The sequence below is a fragment of the Colius striatus genome, chromosome 6 (assembly GCF_028858725.1).
Source record: "Colius striatus isolate bColStr4 chromosome 6, bColStr4.1.hap1, whole genome shotgun sequence".
Taxonomy (NCBI): domain Eukaryota; kingdom Metazoa; phylum Chordata; class Aves; order Coliiformes; family Coliidae; genus Colius; species Colius striatus.
In genome coordinates, this window is record NC_084764.1 from 36,277,948 (window position 1) to 36,293,172 (window position 15,225).

At 46.8% G+C, this 15,225-nt stretch overlaps 1 protein-coding gene across 2 annotated transcripts in view; it reads left to right on the forward strand.

The window, feature by feature from the left end:
• The first annotated feature begins 10,710 nt into the window (after nucleotides 1–10,710).
• Nucleotides 10,711–15,225, forward strand: part of PELI2 (pellino E3 ubiquitin protein ligase family member 2) — a 76,830-nt gene continuing 72,315 nt past the window's right edge. The window contains exon 1 of one of the 2 annotated variants that reach the window (XM_061998595.1): nucleotides 10,711–10,877. In XM_061998595.1, coding sequence (XP_061854579.1) covers nucleotides 10,801–10,877 — 77 coding nt within the window. In that variant the 5' untranslated portion in view covers nucleotides 10,711–10,800. The remainder of the gene's footprint in view (nucleotides 10,878–15,225) is intronic. The other variant, XM_061998596.1, reaches the window with a different exon arrangement.

Here is a 15,225-nt window from a genome sequence, read left to right on the forward strand (position 1 = left end):
CTGAAAACGCTGCTGGGTGATGGGGAGAGATGAGGATCCTTCATACACTTCCCAGCCACTGAGCTCAGGCTTTCCCATGAACATGGATCCTCCTGCATGACCACACACCTACCCCCAAAAATAAAATATAAGCTGCCAGGTTGTTAAATCAAGGGCCCTTTAAGAATTTTTTTATACCTAGTATTTGAATGCCTGAGAGGAAGAAAAAGAGAAAGAGAAAAAAGAAGATAAAAAGAAAAAAAAGGAAAAGAAAGAAAAATAAAAAGGTTGGAAATAAAAAAGCAAAAAAGATTTGAAGGAAAGTTTAGGAGGGCAAAGTACTCAGCACACAACGAGGTCAAAACCTCTTTGGGAAGCACCTGGGTGAAGGCTTCCACAGCATTAATCCTTTTTAAAAATCCCAGACTCCAGCCAGGGACCTCATTTGTCACAGAGAATATGTTTAAATGAAAGTCTCCAAATTACACACGTAAACTAGTTCCCTGGGAAATACAGCATCCCTCCTTTCCCCTCACTTGCTGCGATCAGGAACAAGAGAGGCTTCAAAGACTTGATTTTGGGTAAAGCTGAGTTGTCAGTGCTAGCAACTGAGCTGTGCTCAATTGAACTGGCAGCATCACTGGAAATAAAAGCAGGGTTTTTCTCCAAGAAGGAATTTTTAAACTTTGTCCCTAATTGTCAAAGTTTTGACTGGGAGTTTGCTGGTTTCTGTGTGGGCAGCACGGCTGGGCTGGCACTGCAGGCTTTTGGACTGGCCAGTGCTGGGGTTAGGCAGGGAACTACAAAGATACGTGTGTGCAAACCTCTGAAACCTCCAGGAAAAATGAGGACAGCCTTGAATGTTTTATAAGGAGATCAGCACAGCCATCGCTTTGTGCTTCCCACGGACCTGCAGACAATGTCCCTTCTCACTGTTACACGTTTGCAAAGAGGAGGAGGGGAGGAAAAAAAGTCAAACTTTGTCTCCCTTACCCTGCCAGTGTCAGCCATGCCCTGTGGGCACAGAGGAGGCCAGTGCCAGCCATGCCCTGTGGGCACAGAGGAGGCGAGGGGTGGCAGGGGTGGAGGTGACACCCGCAACATCAAGCTCTTGTCACTGCAACTGTTGGTGCTATGCAGAGACAATGTGAATTTTGAGAGGCAGAAATGTTTGTTCACACTTGAAACTGTGTGGAATAACCAGGAGTCAAAGCATGAGTAAATAAATACAGGGGGAAAAAAGAAACTCAAAGCTCCCAGATGCTTGAGGCTGCTTTTAAAGTTCTCACGTGACGTGAAACAGAGACATCTGCACTTTTTCTGAGTTCCCTTATCTTACCAAAACCACAGAGGAGCATTTACCCACGTGCACACAAACCTTTCTGAGAGGATCCAGGCAAAGACACACTGAAATATTTAAATGTAGGTCCAGGCTCAGCCACTGACCTTTGCATACTACTTAGAAACTCTTTCTGATTATGAAAATAGCCCGTGGCTTCTGCCTTTGTTTGGCTTGCTATAGTCTCCATGTGCTCCATTTTCATCCTGAAATAATCCATCAGCTGCACATCTCAAATGTAAAGATTTATAAGGTCTGGGGGTCCCAGGTGGTGGGTGTGCAGGTCACCCAGGCTTTGGCTGCTGCAGATGGGATGAGCAGAGGGTTTGTCTGTGAAGGGCCTCGCTAATGAGTTGCAAGTTGGGCCAGTTCTTAATAGAGGAGGGTTCCTATGGTTCTGTTCCCATCTGTTCCCAAAACTCAGGCTAACAAAACACAACATAACTCCCCTCTCACACACAGGGCTGTTGCAGCCTGTTCTTCCTTGTAAAGGTGTCAGCTTGTTCCTACTGTCAGCTTCCTCACGTGCCTGGAAATCAATGGGTTTAACAGCCTGCAGAGAAGAAAATGGTACGTGTGTCCTTCTCACAGCAGGTTTGGGATGTTCATCTCACAACCAGTCTTGACATCAGGCTGTAAATGCAGCCTCAGGGCCACCTTACTGCGTTAGTTTCATCCTCTGGAGAACCACAGTGTTAAGACTCTATCCTTCACCTATTAAGTCAATGAGATTTCGCCACCAGCTCTGCAGTTCCTTACTACCCAGATGTGGATTTATAAGGTTGCTTTTACTTTCCTGTATGCTTTGATTTGACTGAAACATCTGAACTGAGGAGTCCCTCATTCCAGAAGTCAGATGGGGATCTTTATTACAAGTGGTTTCCTGTTCTTTCTGTTCCTTCAATAAGGTATTTTCAGTTGCTGCAGTTGGATATATGCTATATAATATGATCACTAGCACTTAGCAATGAATTCATGTTGATTTTCTTTCAGCTCAAAAGCTTTTTTCATCCATCTTCTGTCTCTTAATGGCAACGACAGGTAGAGGTGTGCACTTTCTGTACAAAAAAAAAAAAAAAGCCTTTCAATCTTTTCATGGCATCTTCTAGTGCTTCCATACAAAATCTTTCCTAATTTAACGTAACTAGTAAATCTCTGCAACACATAACAGTGCCTTTTCCCTATTAGATAGGCGAGGAGCTCTCAGCCTCTTCCAAGATAACTAGGCTCCTTTGTTAAGGAGAGATATTATCTGATGAGGTACTGGGCATGAAATGATTCCAGCGAAGGCCAATGGCAATCAAGGGCCTACCAGAATTGCATTTCTCAGCCATTACCTTATGACTGTGAAATACAGTTTCAGCCATTCATCTGCTAAAAAGCCCATAATAATGACAGCTCCACCAGCTTTGGGATCATCCTGACAATAGCCACCCTTCCAGCTTACAAAGCCTAACGACTTACTAATTACCTACACCTAGCAGGCAAAGGAGAAGTGACCATCTATAACCACCTATACAGCTAAAGCTCCCAGGACCTGGTGGAAGGCAGGTTTTGGGTAGCTGCAGTTGCTCATTGGCTGAACGGGATATCGCAGGACGTTGTTGCTTTTGCTACATCTTCCTGTTATCTGCCCCTGGCTGGTGGTCAGGTTTTTTTTGGTGAAGTGTTTGATGGTCGTTGGCTTTTTAAAATCACGTTCAGATTTCATGGTTTTGAGGGCAGTGACAGCCTTTTTTCTGAGTTTATCCATCGCCTGGCTGAAGGCGGCTTGGATGCCTGCCAGGAGCACCTGGCAATGCACTTAGTAAATTATAGTAATGAAAAGAATGTCAAATGCTAGGAGGTAGTTATAAGGTTTTACTGATGTATATACTTTGAAGGCCAAATGCTGCTTTTAACATATTCAGATATGACCCGTCCCTCTTTAACAAGATAGAGCAAACTGATTAATTGTTAGGTCTTACTGCTGGTGAAGTCTGAACTCCCAAGTAGTTATTAACCACAGACCCTACAGTCCTTAGCAAAATGGTTGTTTTCTTCTCTTCTGAAAGCATCTGTCCTTATCAGTGCTGCAAAGACTGCAAAACGCAGTGCTGATGAGTTTGGAGAGGTGAGGTTGACAGGTCCTTGCCAGCTCAGGCCGTTTATTGGCAGAGCTGAATCCTGCTTGGGAACAGCACAGGCTGGATGGTGCTGGGGATATGGAGGATGTTTCTGTAACACACTGATTATCTGCTGGCTGAATGGGAGCCAGGGGAATGTCTCCGGTTTCTAATATGCAATAACTCCTAAAATGCATTTCATTCTCTGTAGTGGAAATATGTGAAAATGATATTTAATTTTAAGTGGCTTTGTGGGTGTTCATGCTTTGCTGCTGGGTGAAATACTTTGGTGTCTGCAAAGTGGGAAAATATTGGGACTGAGGTTCACAGTGCTGACATAGTGGAGCTCCTGTCATCCCAACATTCCTTGAGCATCCCCTGAAAAGCAGATTCTTTGGTTAACAAAAAACAATCGTGATACCAGCAGCTAGATGAGGTTTTCAGCACACGCAGGGATCAGTGCAATTAGCTGACAAGCCCTCGCAACAGGAGCCTTTCACACCCAGGCTGGTGTAGGGCAAACCAGAGCCAGGCTGAGACAGTGTGCCTGAGCTTCGCCAGAGCTTCAGCACTGGAAAAGCAGAGCTCCTCTCCTGCCTTGTATACTGCAATGATTTGGGTGTTTTCATTACACTTGATGGGGGAAATCTGGCTGATTTATGGGATGGCTGAATATCCCTTTGTGGATGGGGACCCAGCCATCTGCTCTCAAAGCTGCTCTCCTGGGGGATGGGAAGCATCATTGTCAGGGAAGGTTCCTATGGTAGGATAATGTGGTTCAAGCCCAGGGAACTGGTCTCACTAGCTTTATCTGCTGGAGTGAAGATCAGAGTAGCAGAACTTCCCCTAAATTATGTATAAAGAAATTATTGGGAAACTGCCTCCATCTTCTATCTCCCATCACTGTGTTAGTGTTAACTTTCAAATGGAGACAAAATTTAAAAGGAAAAAGGTGTAACATCTTGGAGAGAGAAAGGGCATTCCCAGAGTGGGTAGGAGAGAGCATCCTGCAAAGAGTGATGTAGTGCTTTGAGAAGGAAATTGGCTCTGGGCTGCAGGTCCTCTGCTGAGGTCAAAGCTGTGGGCAGACTTGGATCTTCCTGAGGCAAGGGAAACAAAGGCGATGCTGGGATTTGGGTTGCCAGTGCTTCTGGTTTTGGCAGACATATACAAAAGGTGTTTATTCCTCCTTAGCTATCACAAGCCCTTCAGGAAAGAGTTTGCAAGGACAGCACACAGTGTTGCTGCTCCAGGGAAGATGGGCGAGCTATAGGGCACAGAGGTGAGCTATGTGGCACAGGAGAGAGCACTGGCTCTACCCCATAGACCGTCCACCTACAATAACCCTTGTTGCTTGGAAAAGACATACAGAAGCTTCTTGGCACATTTTGTTTTTAGGACTTCAGTTTATCTCTGAGCTGATCTTTCAAGAGAAGGACCTATAGTGACTGTGAAACCTTAGGATGTATGTCTTGAATGATAACAGCTCTGTTAGAGACAATCATTAGGCAGACATGGATAAGGTCATCTTCTCTTATGTACTTGGGCATATTTTTACTGGGTCCTTCCATAACTCTTTGAAGCCAGCTGAAAATTTTTGGCTTCTCAGCAGGCTTTCTCATTAGAGGTCATCTGCCTGGCGAAGGCCCCACAACACCACAAAATCCTGGCAACAGCCTTTCCCCACTGTGAAAATGAGAACCTATTTCTAGCCTTTGGCTTCTCTTGTAATCAGATGCTAATTCATGAATCTCTTCCTTTATCTCATGTTACTTTTATTGCTTTGACAGCCTTTATGATGGCCAAGCCTTTATGATCCCCAGGTATGTGATACACATTCAATTGCCTTCTCCATCATATTCATTGACTGCTTCAGAGGACGCAAAGGTGTTAGAAACTTTGACTTCTTTCTGACAAAGCTCCCTGTTGTCCTTTCCCCAGTCTATCAGATCTGCCACATGCATCCTAGTGTATCCAAATTTCCCCACACTCCATTGTATTTTCTACTCATTTGCCTAGTGCAAGTCAGACCAACTGGGCCACAGCTCTTCAACTTGCCTCTTCAGAAACCTGTGTCGAGTTTGCTATTTCTCATTCTGTGTGGACAAATACTGTTCATACTCATATAATTGTATTCTAACCTCTTTACAAGTCTGGGGCTAGTGACACCTCACCCTGGCAGTTTGCTCTTCTCACACTTTACCTGTTTATTCCAAAATCTCTGTTGGTGATGTTTGTTTTTAAGAAGCTGGCCAAGCTTGATCCAGATAAAGAAGATTTGCTGTGGGGGTCTCCAGGCCCTTCTCACTACAGATACATTCGGGGGGGGGGGGGGGGAGGCTCATTTACCCAACTCAGAGGGGTTTTATTCACCCAAGACTTCTCTCACACTTCCAGTGCTTGCTGACCCAGCAAGGCCTTAGTAGAATTCCTGTCTCTGCTACGTCTTACGTGCATTTTAATGCCTGTGGCAAACTGTTCTGCATAATCTTTTTCACTTGCCTTATTGTGGTTTTATATTTGCCAGTGTTTATGCTATATTCTGTTTTCCTCATTTGGACATAGCTTTTTGTTCCTACAGCCTTCTTCACTCTTCTACTCAACTTATCTGCTTTTAAAAAATCTTTCAGGGTCTTTATTAAGGAGTGTTACACATTAAGCTGGAGCCTGTGATATATCTTTAAGCTGCTGCCACGATACTTCAAAGTATTTTATCCTTTTAGCTCTCTCATTTTTTTTTTTTAAATGTAATTCCCCTTTCCAAATTGTAGGTGTTACTGTGAATAGAGACCATTACATGGCACAGTGGAATATTAAGACAATAGCAGGTTCAAAGCACATAGACAGTTTCTCAAATGTTGTAAAGAAAAGCAAATCTATTGTAGCCCAGTCTTCACTAGGCACAGAACATCTGAAACACAGAACTGAAAGGGCCTCCAAAACATGCTAAGTTCAGTGCTGCTTCATTATGAGCAACCACTACAGTTTTCCTGTAGTACATTTACCAAACCTAATTTTAAACCATCTACATCTCTTTCTTCTGCTGCTTCTACTTGGTAGCTGCTCAAAAGCCTCAATTACTTGTGACCTAAAGACCTTCCAGCCTGAGTGGTTTGCACCCATCCACCCAAGTGATACCTGGTTGATCCCAACCTTTGAGCTGAGACAGCTTTTCTCCTTTCCTGGGGTTTATTCCCCACTCTGGAGCACCAAAGCCAGGCTGCTGTGACTCCAGAAATCAACCAGCTCCATCCATCCACACCAACGGCTGAACATAAACCCGATCCCACTCCTGGAAATCTTCCTAGTGAGAATGGAAGCCTTTATCCCTATTTATTCACTGGTCCCATGTACCATGAACTTCATGTGCAGTGTAAGCTGCAGGTAGGATGTGAGGGCCATTTACACTTTCTCTATATTTCAAGCCCGGTCCCTAAGCTCTGATTCCTAAAAGCACTGAAGCACTTACTTAGAGCCCAGCACATCTGTAAGTGCTTTGCTGAATTAGAGCCTTATTAATCTTCCTGCATTTAAAATAACTTTTTATTACATCTTAAAAATAAATGGGCACGCACAATTTCTTCATGTTTGGGATTTTTTCAAACACTGATTTTAATGTTCTTCTGGCTTGGCTGGATATCTTTCCTTCCAGCCAAGCAGCTGCTTGTATGAAACCTGGGAGCAAACTCACAGAGCTGATGCTGCCGGGAAGGAGCTCCAAGTTATCTGCGAGTTCCACGTCCAGGGAGAAACCAATCAAACCTCCCTTCACCACTCTGAAACACCCCACAGAGCCATCCTGAATCCGAGACCGTGGGGCATTTGGAGTTGAAAACAAAATTAGCAGGATGCAGCTGTGGGAACATTTCTCAATTATTTCAAAGGATTTGGGGAAAATTGCCAGCCAAGCATTGCAAAAGGAATTTTTGGAGCTGGAGGAAGTGGCGGTGCTGGGATTGGGGGCTGCAATCTGTGCAGGACAGGGAGCTGTGTGATGTACAGCAAAGCCACTCCTTCCTCTTGGCTCTGCTTCGTTAGTAAAAAATACAGTAAAACAATTTAAAAATGAAAAGCAGCTTTGCAGTGCTGGGAGCAATAGGTCCTTGGAAATTGCACTGAGAAAAACCTACAATTTGGGAAGAAGAGACTCAGCAGCCTTTAACACAACTCATGGGGCTGCGGCTTCTTCTGTAGTTAATAATTTCTGCCTTTCTGTATTTAAACACAGTAAATGCACTGGTTTGCATTGCTGAAGAAGTAAATGTGCAGGCTTGGCAAAAGAGGTGCAGAGCCTTACAGTTACACGAGCCTCTGTGTAACTTTTCCCCCTTCTCCAAAAAAGCATAGCATTAGAAAATGAGAAAGTGGGAAAAATGGGCAAAATCAGATCCTTGAGGTCCTTCCTTGTCACACCATCCCTGTGTGGGGCTGGGGGAGCAGCAGAAGTTGCTGTAAATCCCTTCATGGTAATGGCAGGTTTGACCTACAGCTCGGGACAGCCAAACTGTTTGGGAGTAGTTTTTGGAAGAGTATTGAAGTTTGTTTATGTCGTGCAAAAGCCAAGCTACCACAAACGTCTTGCTTTTGGGGGGAGAGAAATGGGGGAAGTGGAAGGGGATGCAGCCAGGAGGTTTGTTTTTCACACTGTTTTCGGAGACATATTTGTTTTCTTTGACAGTGACTTACAGCCTGGCTTTCTTTTCTATTTTGTTAGGGCAATAAAGAAGATAAATCTGTAATAATTCAGCTCTCTGACTTTAATAAAATCTTGTCTTCTTCACACAGCCCCTGGGAAGATCTCCATTTTGCAGCCCTGTGAGATTGGCTGGGTTTTTTCCATTTCACCTCTTCACCAGAAACGACAGAAAAATAACATTACTGGGAAAATTAATAGCTAAATACAATTTCAGGCAGAGGGAAAGCTTTGGGCAGGAGGAGCAGGATTTGATCCTTAGCCTGACTGTGCAGGCCCAGGGAATGCTTTTCAGCGAATGCAGCGTGCCAGCCGCTGCAATTACTTTTGTCTTTGTTAACAGGCTCCCGGGCTGGAGACTTCAAATAGCAGCTAATGACAATTTCTGTCCTTGGTGTGGATTGATATCAAGCTGATCTTTGTCAGTTTTCTGCTTGTGTCTGGCAGCGAGAAGAAAGGAAATTAAGGACTGAGTGAAGGGGGTGGCGGGGGAGACACCAAGGCTGTGGCGGGCTGGGGAGAAAAGTCCTTGGAAGTCACTCAAGGAAGTTTTTAGCCCTGTTTTGCATGTGATGGGTCTGTGAGGAGCCACTTTTGCTTGGTTACACGGGGAAGGGGCTGCAGTGCAGATCCTGTAAAGAGTTCTCAGACTTTCCCCCACCTCCAGCCCAAATGGGCCAATCTGGCACCTCTGCCAGCACTATTTAAGTGTGGGAATTTGAAGTGTGGAAGAGGAGGTGAAAGGGAAGGGAAGATGGAAGTGACTGTGCAGACCACACAATCAGGAAAAGACAGAAGGAGCGATGCCGGACCAGAGACATCCTTGCAGCCAGTGATGAGAAGACCCTGTGACAGAGGGGATGAGAGCTGGAGACTGGGGGTCAGAGGGAGTGAGCAGTTTGGACCCCAACCCAGAGGAGATGAACTGGGGTTGCAGCAGCCCATCAGAGTGGCCTGTGCATGGCTGCCCACTGTGTGGGAGACCCTAAGCTGGATCAAGGGAGGACTGGCGAGGAGCACTTCTCCTCAGGAGTCACAGAAGTGGCAATAGACATCAAGAAAGGACTGACTGCGCTCCCCATTCCCTGCCCCTGGTGCTGCTTATGGGTGAAGAAGGCAACGGCATTGGGCTCAGGTCTCTAAGCATGGGAAGAGAGGATGGATGAGGGAAAAGTGATCTTAAAGAGCTGGTTGCACTTGTCATCATTCACCCTACTCCGTATTATTTTTCTGTTGGATATTTCTGTCATTATGTTTTAGTTTGAGGTGGATTAAATGATCTTCTATTTTCTTCCCCAAGCTGAGTAGCCTGGTCTGTTCTGTCCGAGACCATAACTGGCAATTAAGCCCTCCCTGTCCTTCAGGAGTTCCAAAGTGTGTAGTACTTAATTGTGGTCTTTTGTCCCTGGATGAGCCTAAACCACAGCAGCATCACACAAGGCCTCCCTCGGTCTCTGGACATGTGCCCCTGGATGCCCATGAATTTTTTTGTCGTAATGACTGTCTCATCCAACTTTGTCAGAAAAAAAGGTGAGAATATGTTTGGACTTGAGCTCTGTGGAGGGGGGAGTGGACTTTCAGGAAGGAGCTGTGGCCTTGGGAATACTGCAGTCACCCTCTTTCATTCCTGACTGGCTTTGTAGTGCTCTTCCCAAAGAATGAAGTTTCTGCAGCCTCAGAACAAGACACTAGAGTGAAGAGGCTGGAAGGTGGGCTCCAACGGTGTCTTCCTCATTTAGGGATGAGAGACGGGAGAGCTGCCATTCCTTGGCCACAAGCGCAGGAGCTGATGGTGGCTTTGTTGTTTGAGACCACGGGGAATGTGTAGGAGGTGGGTGGTGAAGCCCCCTTCCCTCTGGGGCAGGAGGTGAGACAGGAGCTCCCTGGAGAGAATCCAGAGCACCACAGTGATCTAGAGCCCTCCTCCCCACCAAGTGCAGGTGGACCAGAAGCACCTTCCCTGGAAGGAGATGGCCTTAAGCACCTGGAGATACTCTAGAACCCTGAGGTGCTCTAGAACCCCCAGCTCAGACAGGTGACCCAGACGCCCAGGTGGTCTAGAACCAGGTCTCCAGGCAGATGTGGGTCTGAAGACACCCCCCACTCTCCCCCCAGGGGATACTGACACCTCCGGGGGCAGGAGGTGGTGTAGAACGCCACATGAGATCTGGACACACTTCCTCCCTGCCCCGCGCAGGTGACCGCGGACACCTCTCCCTCCGCGGTGAAGCCCCCTCGGTGACTCAGCGCCCCACCCGCCCCGGCGGGCGCTCCCGCGCCTGCCGCTACGCTGTCCCGAGCGCGGCTCCTTTAAGAGCGGCCCCGTCCCCGTTACTCTATGTTTACATAACACAGCCAGGCCGTACCACTTGCTGCGGAGGAAGCGGGGGGGAAAGGCTGCACAGAAGGGGGCGGGGCGCGGCGCCGAGGAACCCCGACCCCCGCGGGCGGTGAATGGGCCCGAGGGGGCGGGACCACGCGCGGCCGGGCCGGGGAGAGGGAGGGCGGCACGTCGCTTTGCCCGCCCCCTGCCGCGGCGGGTTGGTAACGTCCCCCTCGGCGCTCCGCCCCCCCCGCGCGGGGGTAGTGGCCGTTGTCGGCGGCCGGCAGCGGCTCAGTGCGGGGCGCAGCGCGGAGCCCGCTCGGGACTCGCCCGCCACGGCGGGTGACTTCGCGCCGGCCTCATGTTTTCCCCCAGCCAGGAGGAGCACTGCGCGCCGAACAAGGAGCCCGTCAAGTACGGGGAGCTGGTGGTGCTGGGGTGAGCGCTGCGGAGGGGCGCCGGGGAAGGGGGGAACCTGTGTCTATGTGTGTGTGTGAGCGCGGCGGCGGGGCCCCTCCTGGGGCGTGCGGAGCGGCGGGAGCGTCCCCGGGCCTCGGCGCCGGCTGCATCCCCCCCGCTGAGGTGTCGCTCGGAGGCGCGAGACCCCCGGCGGGGGCGAAGGCGGCGAGCGGCGCGTGATGGGGGCAGCCGCGCGCCGCTTCCCGCCGCTGCCCCCGGCGGAGCGCGCTTGGCGGCCGGTGGGGTCCCGCTCGCGGCCCTGCACCGCTGCGGGCGAGGGAAGGGGACGAGGCGGGGGCAGCCACCGGTCCTCGCCGCCAGTAACTTTCCTCACGGGGAGAACGCGTCTCGGCCCGTCGCCCGCGCCGCGGCTCCGGGGAAGGAGGGCGGGCCGGCGGCGGTCTGTCGGGCATCGTGACCGCGGGGCCTGCAGGGCTGCAAAGAAACTTTGTGCGGGGAAAAGAAGGAGGGAGCTCGGGGAAAGGGGGATGCGGAGCTGCCGTGCGAGGTCGTGGGGCCCCTTTGCCCTTACCGGTGCTGCTGGCAGGTGTTACCGAGGTGGGCTCCTTCGCCACAGCGGCCGCGGAGCTCCCCTCCCTCCCTCTCTGCCTGGCGGCTGCTCCCCCGGCTGCGAGAGACGGCGGGCGTCCGCCCTGCAGATTGCAGGGGAGATGACTTTGGAATAGGGGGGAGGGGGTGTGGGAAGAGGCGGGGGAGGGAGGAGAAGGGTGAAGCACTTATATTGAAAGTCGTAGTGGAAATGTTTGTTTTCTCAGCTTGATACGGATCTTAAAGTAATCCGCTTGGTATTATGTTCTTGCCCTGCTGTTAAAGCTCGAAGCCGTTCTGCTGAGCACCGTGGAAGCAGATGAGGGAGAAGCGTCTAAGTCGCGCTTGCTGAGAGCCCTTGTGAACCTTAGAAGAGATGCTTAATTTTGGTAGTTTAATACGTGGAAACATATGGTTAATGGATTAATTTTTAGTCATAAATACAACTGAGAGATTTCGAGCCATCCACGAAGCAGAACAGCTACAGCTTTGCTGCGTTGTTCAGCTTCCCCAAAAATGTTACATATTTGCTGCAAGCCTTGTTCTGGTTTGTTAGGGATTTTCTGTTTGTTTGTTTGTTTTGTTTTCATCATTTCCTAAAGAACAGTGTTCACCTCTGCAGAATAACTGTTTGAATCTCAGGGAGCAGATGAAAAGAACAGCCAAGACTGGGTACTTGTGTGTCCAATGGCGTAGCTTTTTTCCTTAAGGGATGCTGAATGTTCCGTATCACGAGACTAGGTCAAGAGACAGTTGCCAAGGAATAAAATGCAGCTATTGCCATGAACGCAGCATAGCTGGCACTTGAAAGACTTAAATTTGAGTAACTTGATTTGGGAGAAATATACATATCAAGCTAAATTTAATAAAGAAATGTTCTTACTGTTTCAGCTGTGGAAATCTAGGGTAATCTCAGCTGTGCAACACTGACTCTAACAATAAAGTCATGGTATAATGTTGACTCTTTAATTAAATTAGAGTGCATAAATTGATGTTGTGCTGCAGAGGGGTTTTTTTTGTGCGCAGCTGGAAGCATTTTCCTTTCTGTTACTTTACTATTTTTAGCAGCAGCTAAAAGTACAGAAGTATGAAATGTTTTGGCTCTGATCTTAACCTAGCTGAGTCTGGTGTGCTTTTCCTTTAATATGGAAATGAATTGATCTCAGCTTATCGGTTCTGCCAGAGGTCTTGATCTTCACTGCTGTCTGTTGAAATGAGCCAGTAAAATGTAAATAAACTTTATATGACAGAAGTTAGCTTTTATTTGAGTATCAGCTGCCCTTTAAGACTACTGAGATTGTGTCTTCTGTGTGCTGCATGTACTAAAAAAGAAAACAGATCCTCTTGTCCTTGTAGTACAGCTATAAACTGGATCTCTCTGGTCAGCAGGTCACTGTAGGCAGCCTTGGAACAATGGGGCATTGGCTGCCCCAGCTTAAGGCCCCGTTGTGTGTGGTGGATGCAGGCATAGGTAGACGTGATGGAAGCAGTCCAGGAAATGCCATGACTTCCGTAACTGCGTTTTCCATTTTGGGGCTGAAGTTTGACACTTTAGGTGTTGTTTGCTGCATTTCCTGTCAGAGGTGTCTTAAATGTTATATGCAATGCCATAAATAATACAAACATGTCCTGGTCACAAATGTTGACTCATCAAAGAGACCTCTTGGAACAGCTTATGTATCTGTTTAGTATTGTAACAAATAATAAATTGTTGATACCTGTTTTGTATTAAGATCTTGTAATCTAGAGTTGCATTTAAGCAAGACAATGTAACTTTGTCTCCTCCTCATAGTGAAACTGAGACCCATGGACTGGCAGAAGTGTAACATTGTAGCTCTTGTTACAAATGCTCAATTAAAATTGACAGAATGATCTCACAGTTAGGTTTTAAAAATAAACAACCCCCCACACAGTTCAACCCCAGTTGTTTTGAGATATTGTGTGGTTTAAATAAAAATAAAGCATTGACTGTGACATTGATGAATAACTTCTGTCTTGAGCTATAAGACTTATAAATGAGATGGTGAAAAGGATGATGAACAAAGGAACTGGTGTACCTGGCAAACTGCTGAGAGTCCTGGTTTTAAGATGTTAGAACTTTTGTCTTTTGCTTTTAACTCTATCTTAGCAATATCAAGGTAGGGTTGTTCCATACTTGACCTTTCAATCAAGGGGAAAGCATTCTTGTGGCAGTGAATAGTTCTTCCACCAGAACGTGTTCCCGTGTTACCTTGTAATAGATTACTTGTTTGCACATTAATGTGATCAGAGGGGTAAAGCCTCAGGCTTTTGAAGTCAATCATTGCACCAAATACATATCTAATAACCTTCTCACAGTAGTCCGTTATGTATCTTCTGTCAGTGATGTGGCAGGGCATGTTTGGCTATGATTTTTGTCGAGGTTTACATAGTCAATGTTGTAGAGAGTAAAAGCAGTTTATGTAAATCCAGCCAGGCAGGTCAAGATGGCTGGTAAAGAGGAGATCATCTGCTAATTGTGAATCTGCTTGTGCACATCTGCTTGTAGCATCATCTGTTCACAAAAGGCTATGGATTTCTTGGTGAAGCAGAAACATTAATATTCCAATTCACTTGGGTAAAAAAACCCCACAACAGAACAGCTTTATTTGAAGTCTTGTCAAAGTAATGGCCCGTTACATGTTTTTTGGAACGTGGGACTGGAGAGAGTTTTGAAGGAAGTATTGAATATAGTAGCAAGTATCTGAATGGTGTCATGGTAGGAGCACGTTGTTTGTCAGAAGCCTTCATCTGTCTTGTCTGGTATTTGGTTAGCAATACAGAGTAACTTAAGAACTGTGCTTGGGAAAGCAAAATTAACCTCTTTGAGGTGTACGTCCTGTGTTGTGTCCTTCCCTCCCCCATTCCATACCCTTTTTTTCCCCTATAGTTTTGAACCACACTGTGAATAATTGATTATGGCATAAAGGCATTCATATGAACATGGCTTTGTCTTGTGTGCTGGGTGCTGGCCACTGGCTGTGTGCAGCAGCATTCACTGAAGGCAGGTGTCAGTGCCCTGGTGCTGTTAAATCTCTTCTCCTTTGGGACTGCATGAATGTATCTTTGTAGACTTTCCCAATATCTAATAGTGTCAATGGGCAGCTTTAAATTAACAGATAAAAAACCCAAACAGACTTGACTAAAATGATGTAAATTGGAGGAAAAATACCAAAACCAGTTTTTGTCAATGGTTGAGTTCTCCAGTGATGAAAGGATTTTGTACCTGACATTAGAAACTCTTGACGAGGTGGATTGCAATCAGTTCTAAGGAGTTCTGGATGGGCTTTCTCGTAGGTGTATGCATGCAAGTGTAATATTTCCTACTAAGCAAAGTCTTTTGTTGGCTACTCTGAATTAGCAAGGAGGCCTGGTGCATCCTCAACTGAAGAAGACTTTGTATTATAGACTTAACGGGTCTTGCCAATCTAATAAATTTTTTAGTCTGCCTAGAGAACTAAAGACTGTCTCTCAGTGTTGTTACAGTGATCACTTTGATATACATGTGTATGTATCTGAAGGGACCTCCATTTTTGGACTTCTTTTTTTCATACAAGCTTTCTCTGATGGATCAAAGTTACCACTTCACCACCACCTCCTCAATGAGCTAAATACAGTTCCTCAAGTTTTTCCTCCTTTTCAGCCCGCTTCCAGTTTAACTTACCTGTTTGTCTTTTCAGACAATTCTTTTGTTAATCTCTTGCTGACCAGTTCAAGAAGCTGGTGAAGTTTTCCAGGAGCATTGACAAATGCAGGCACA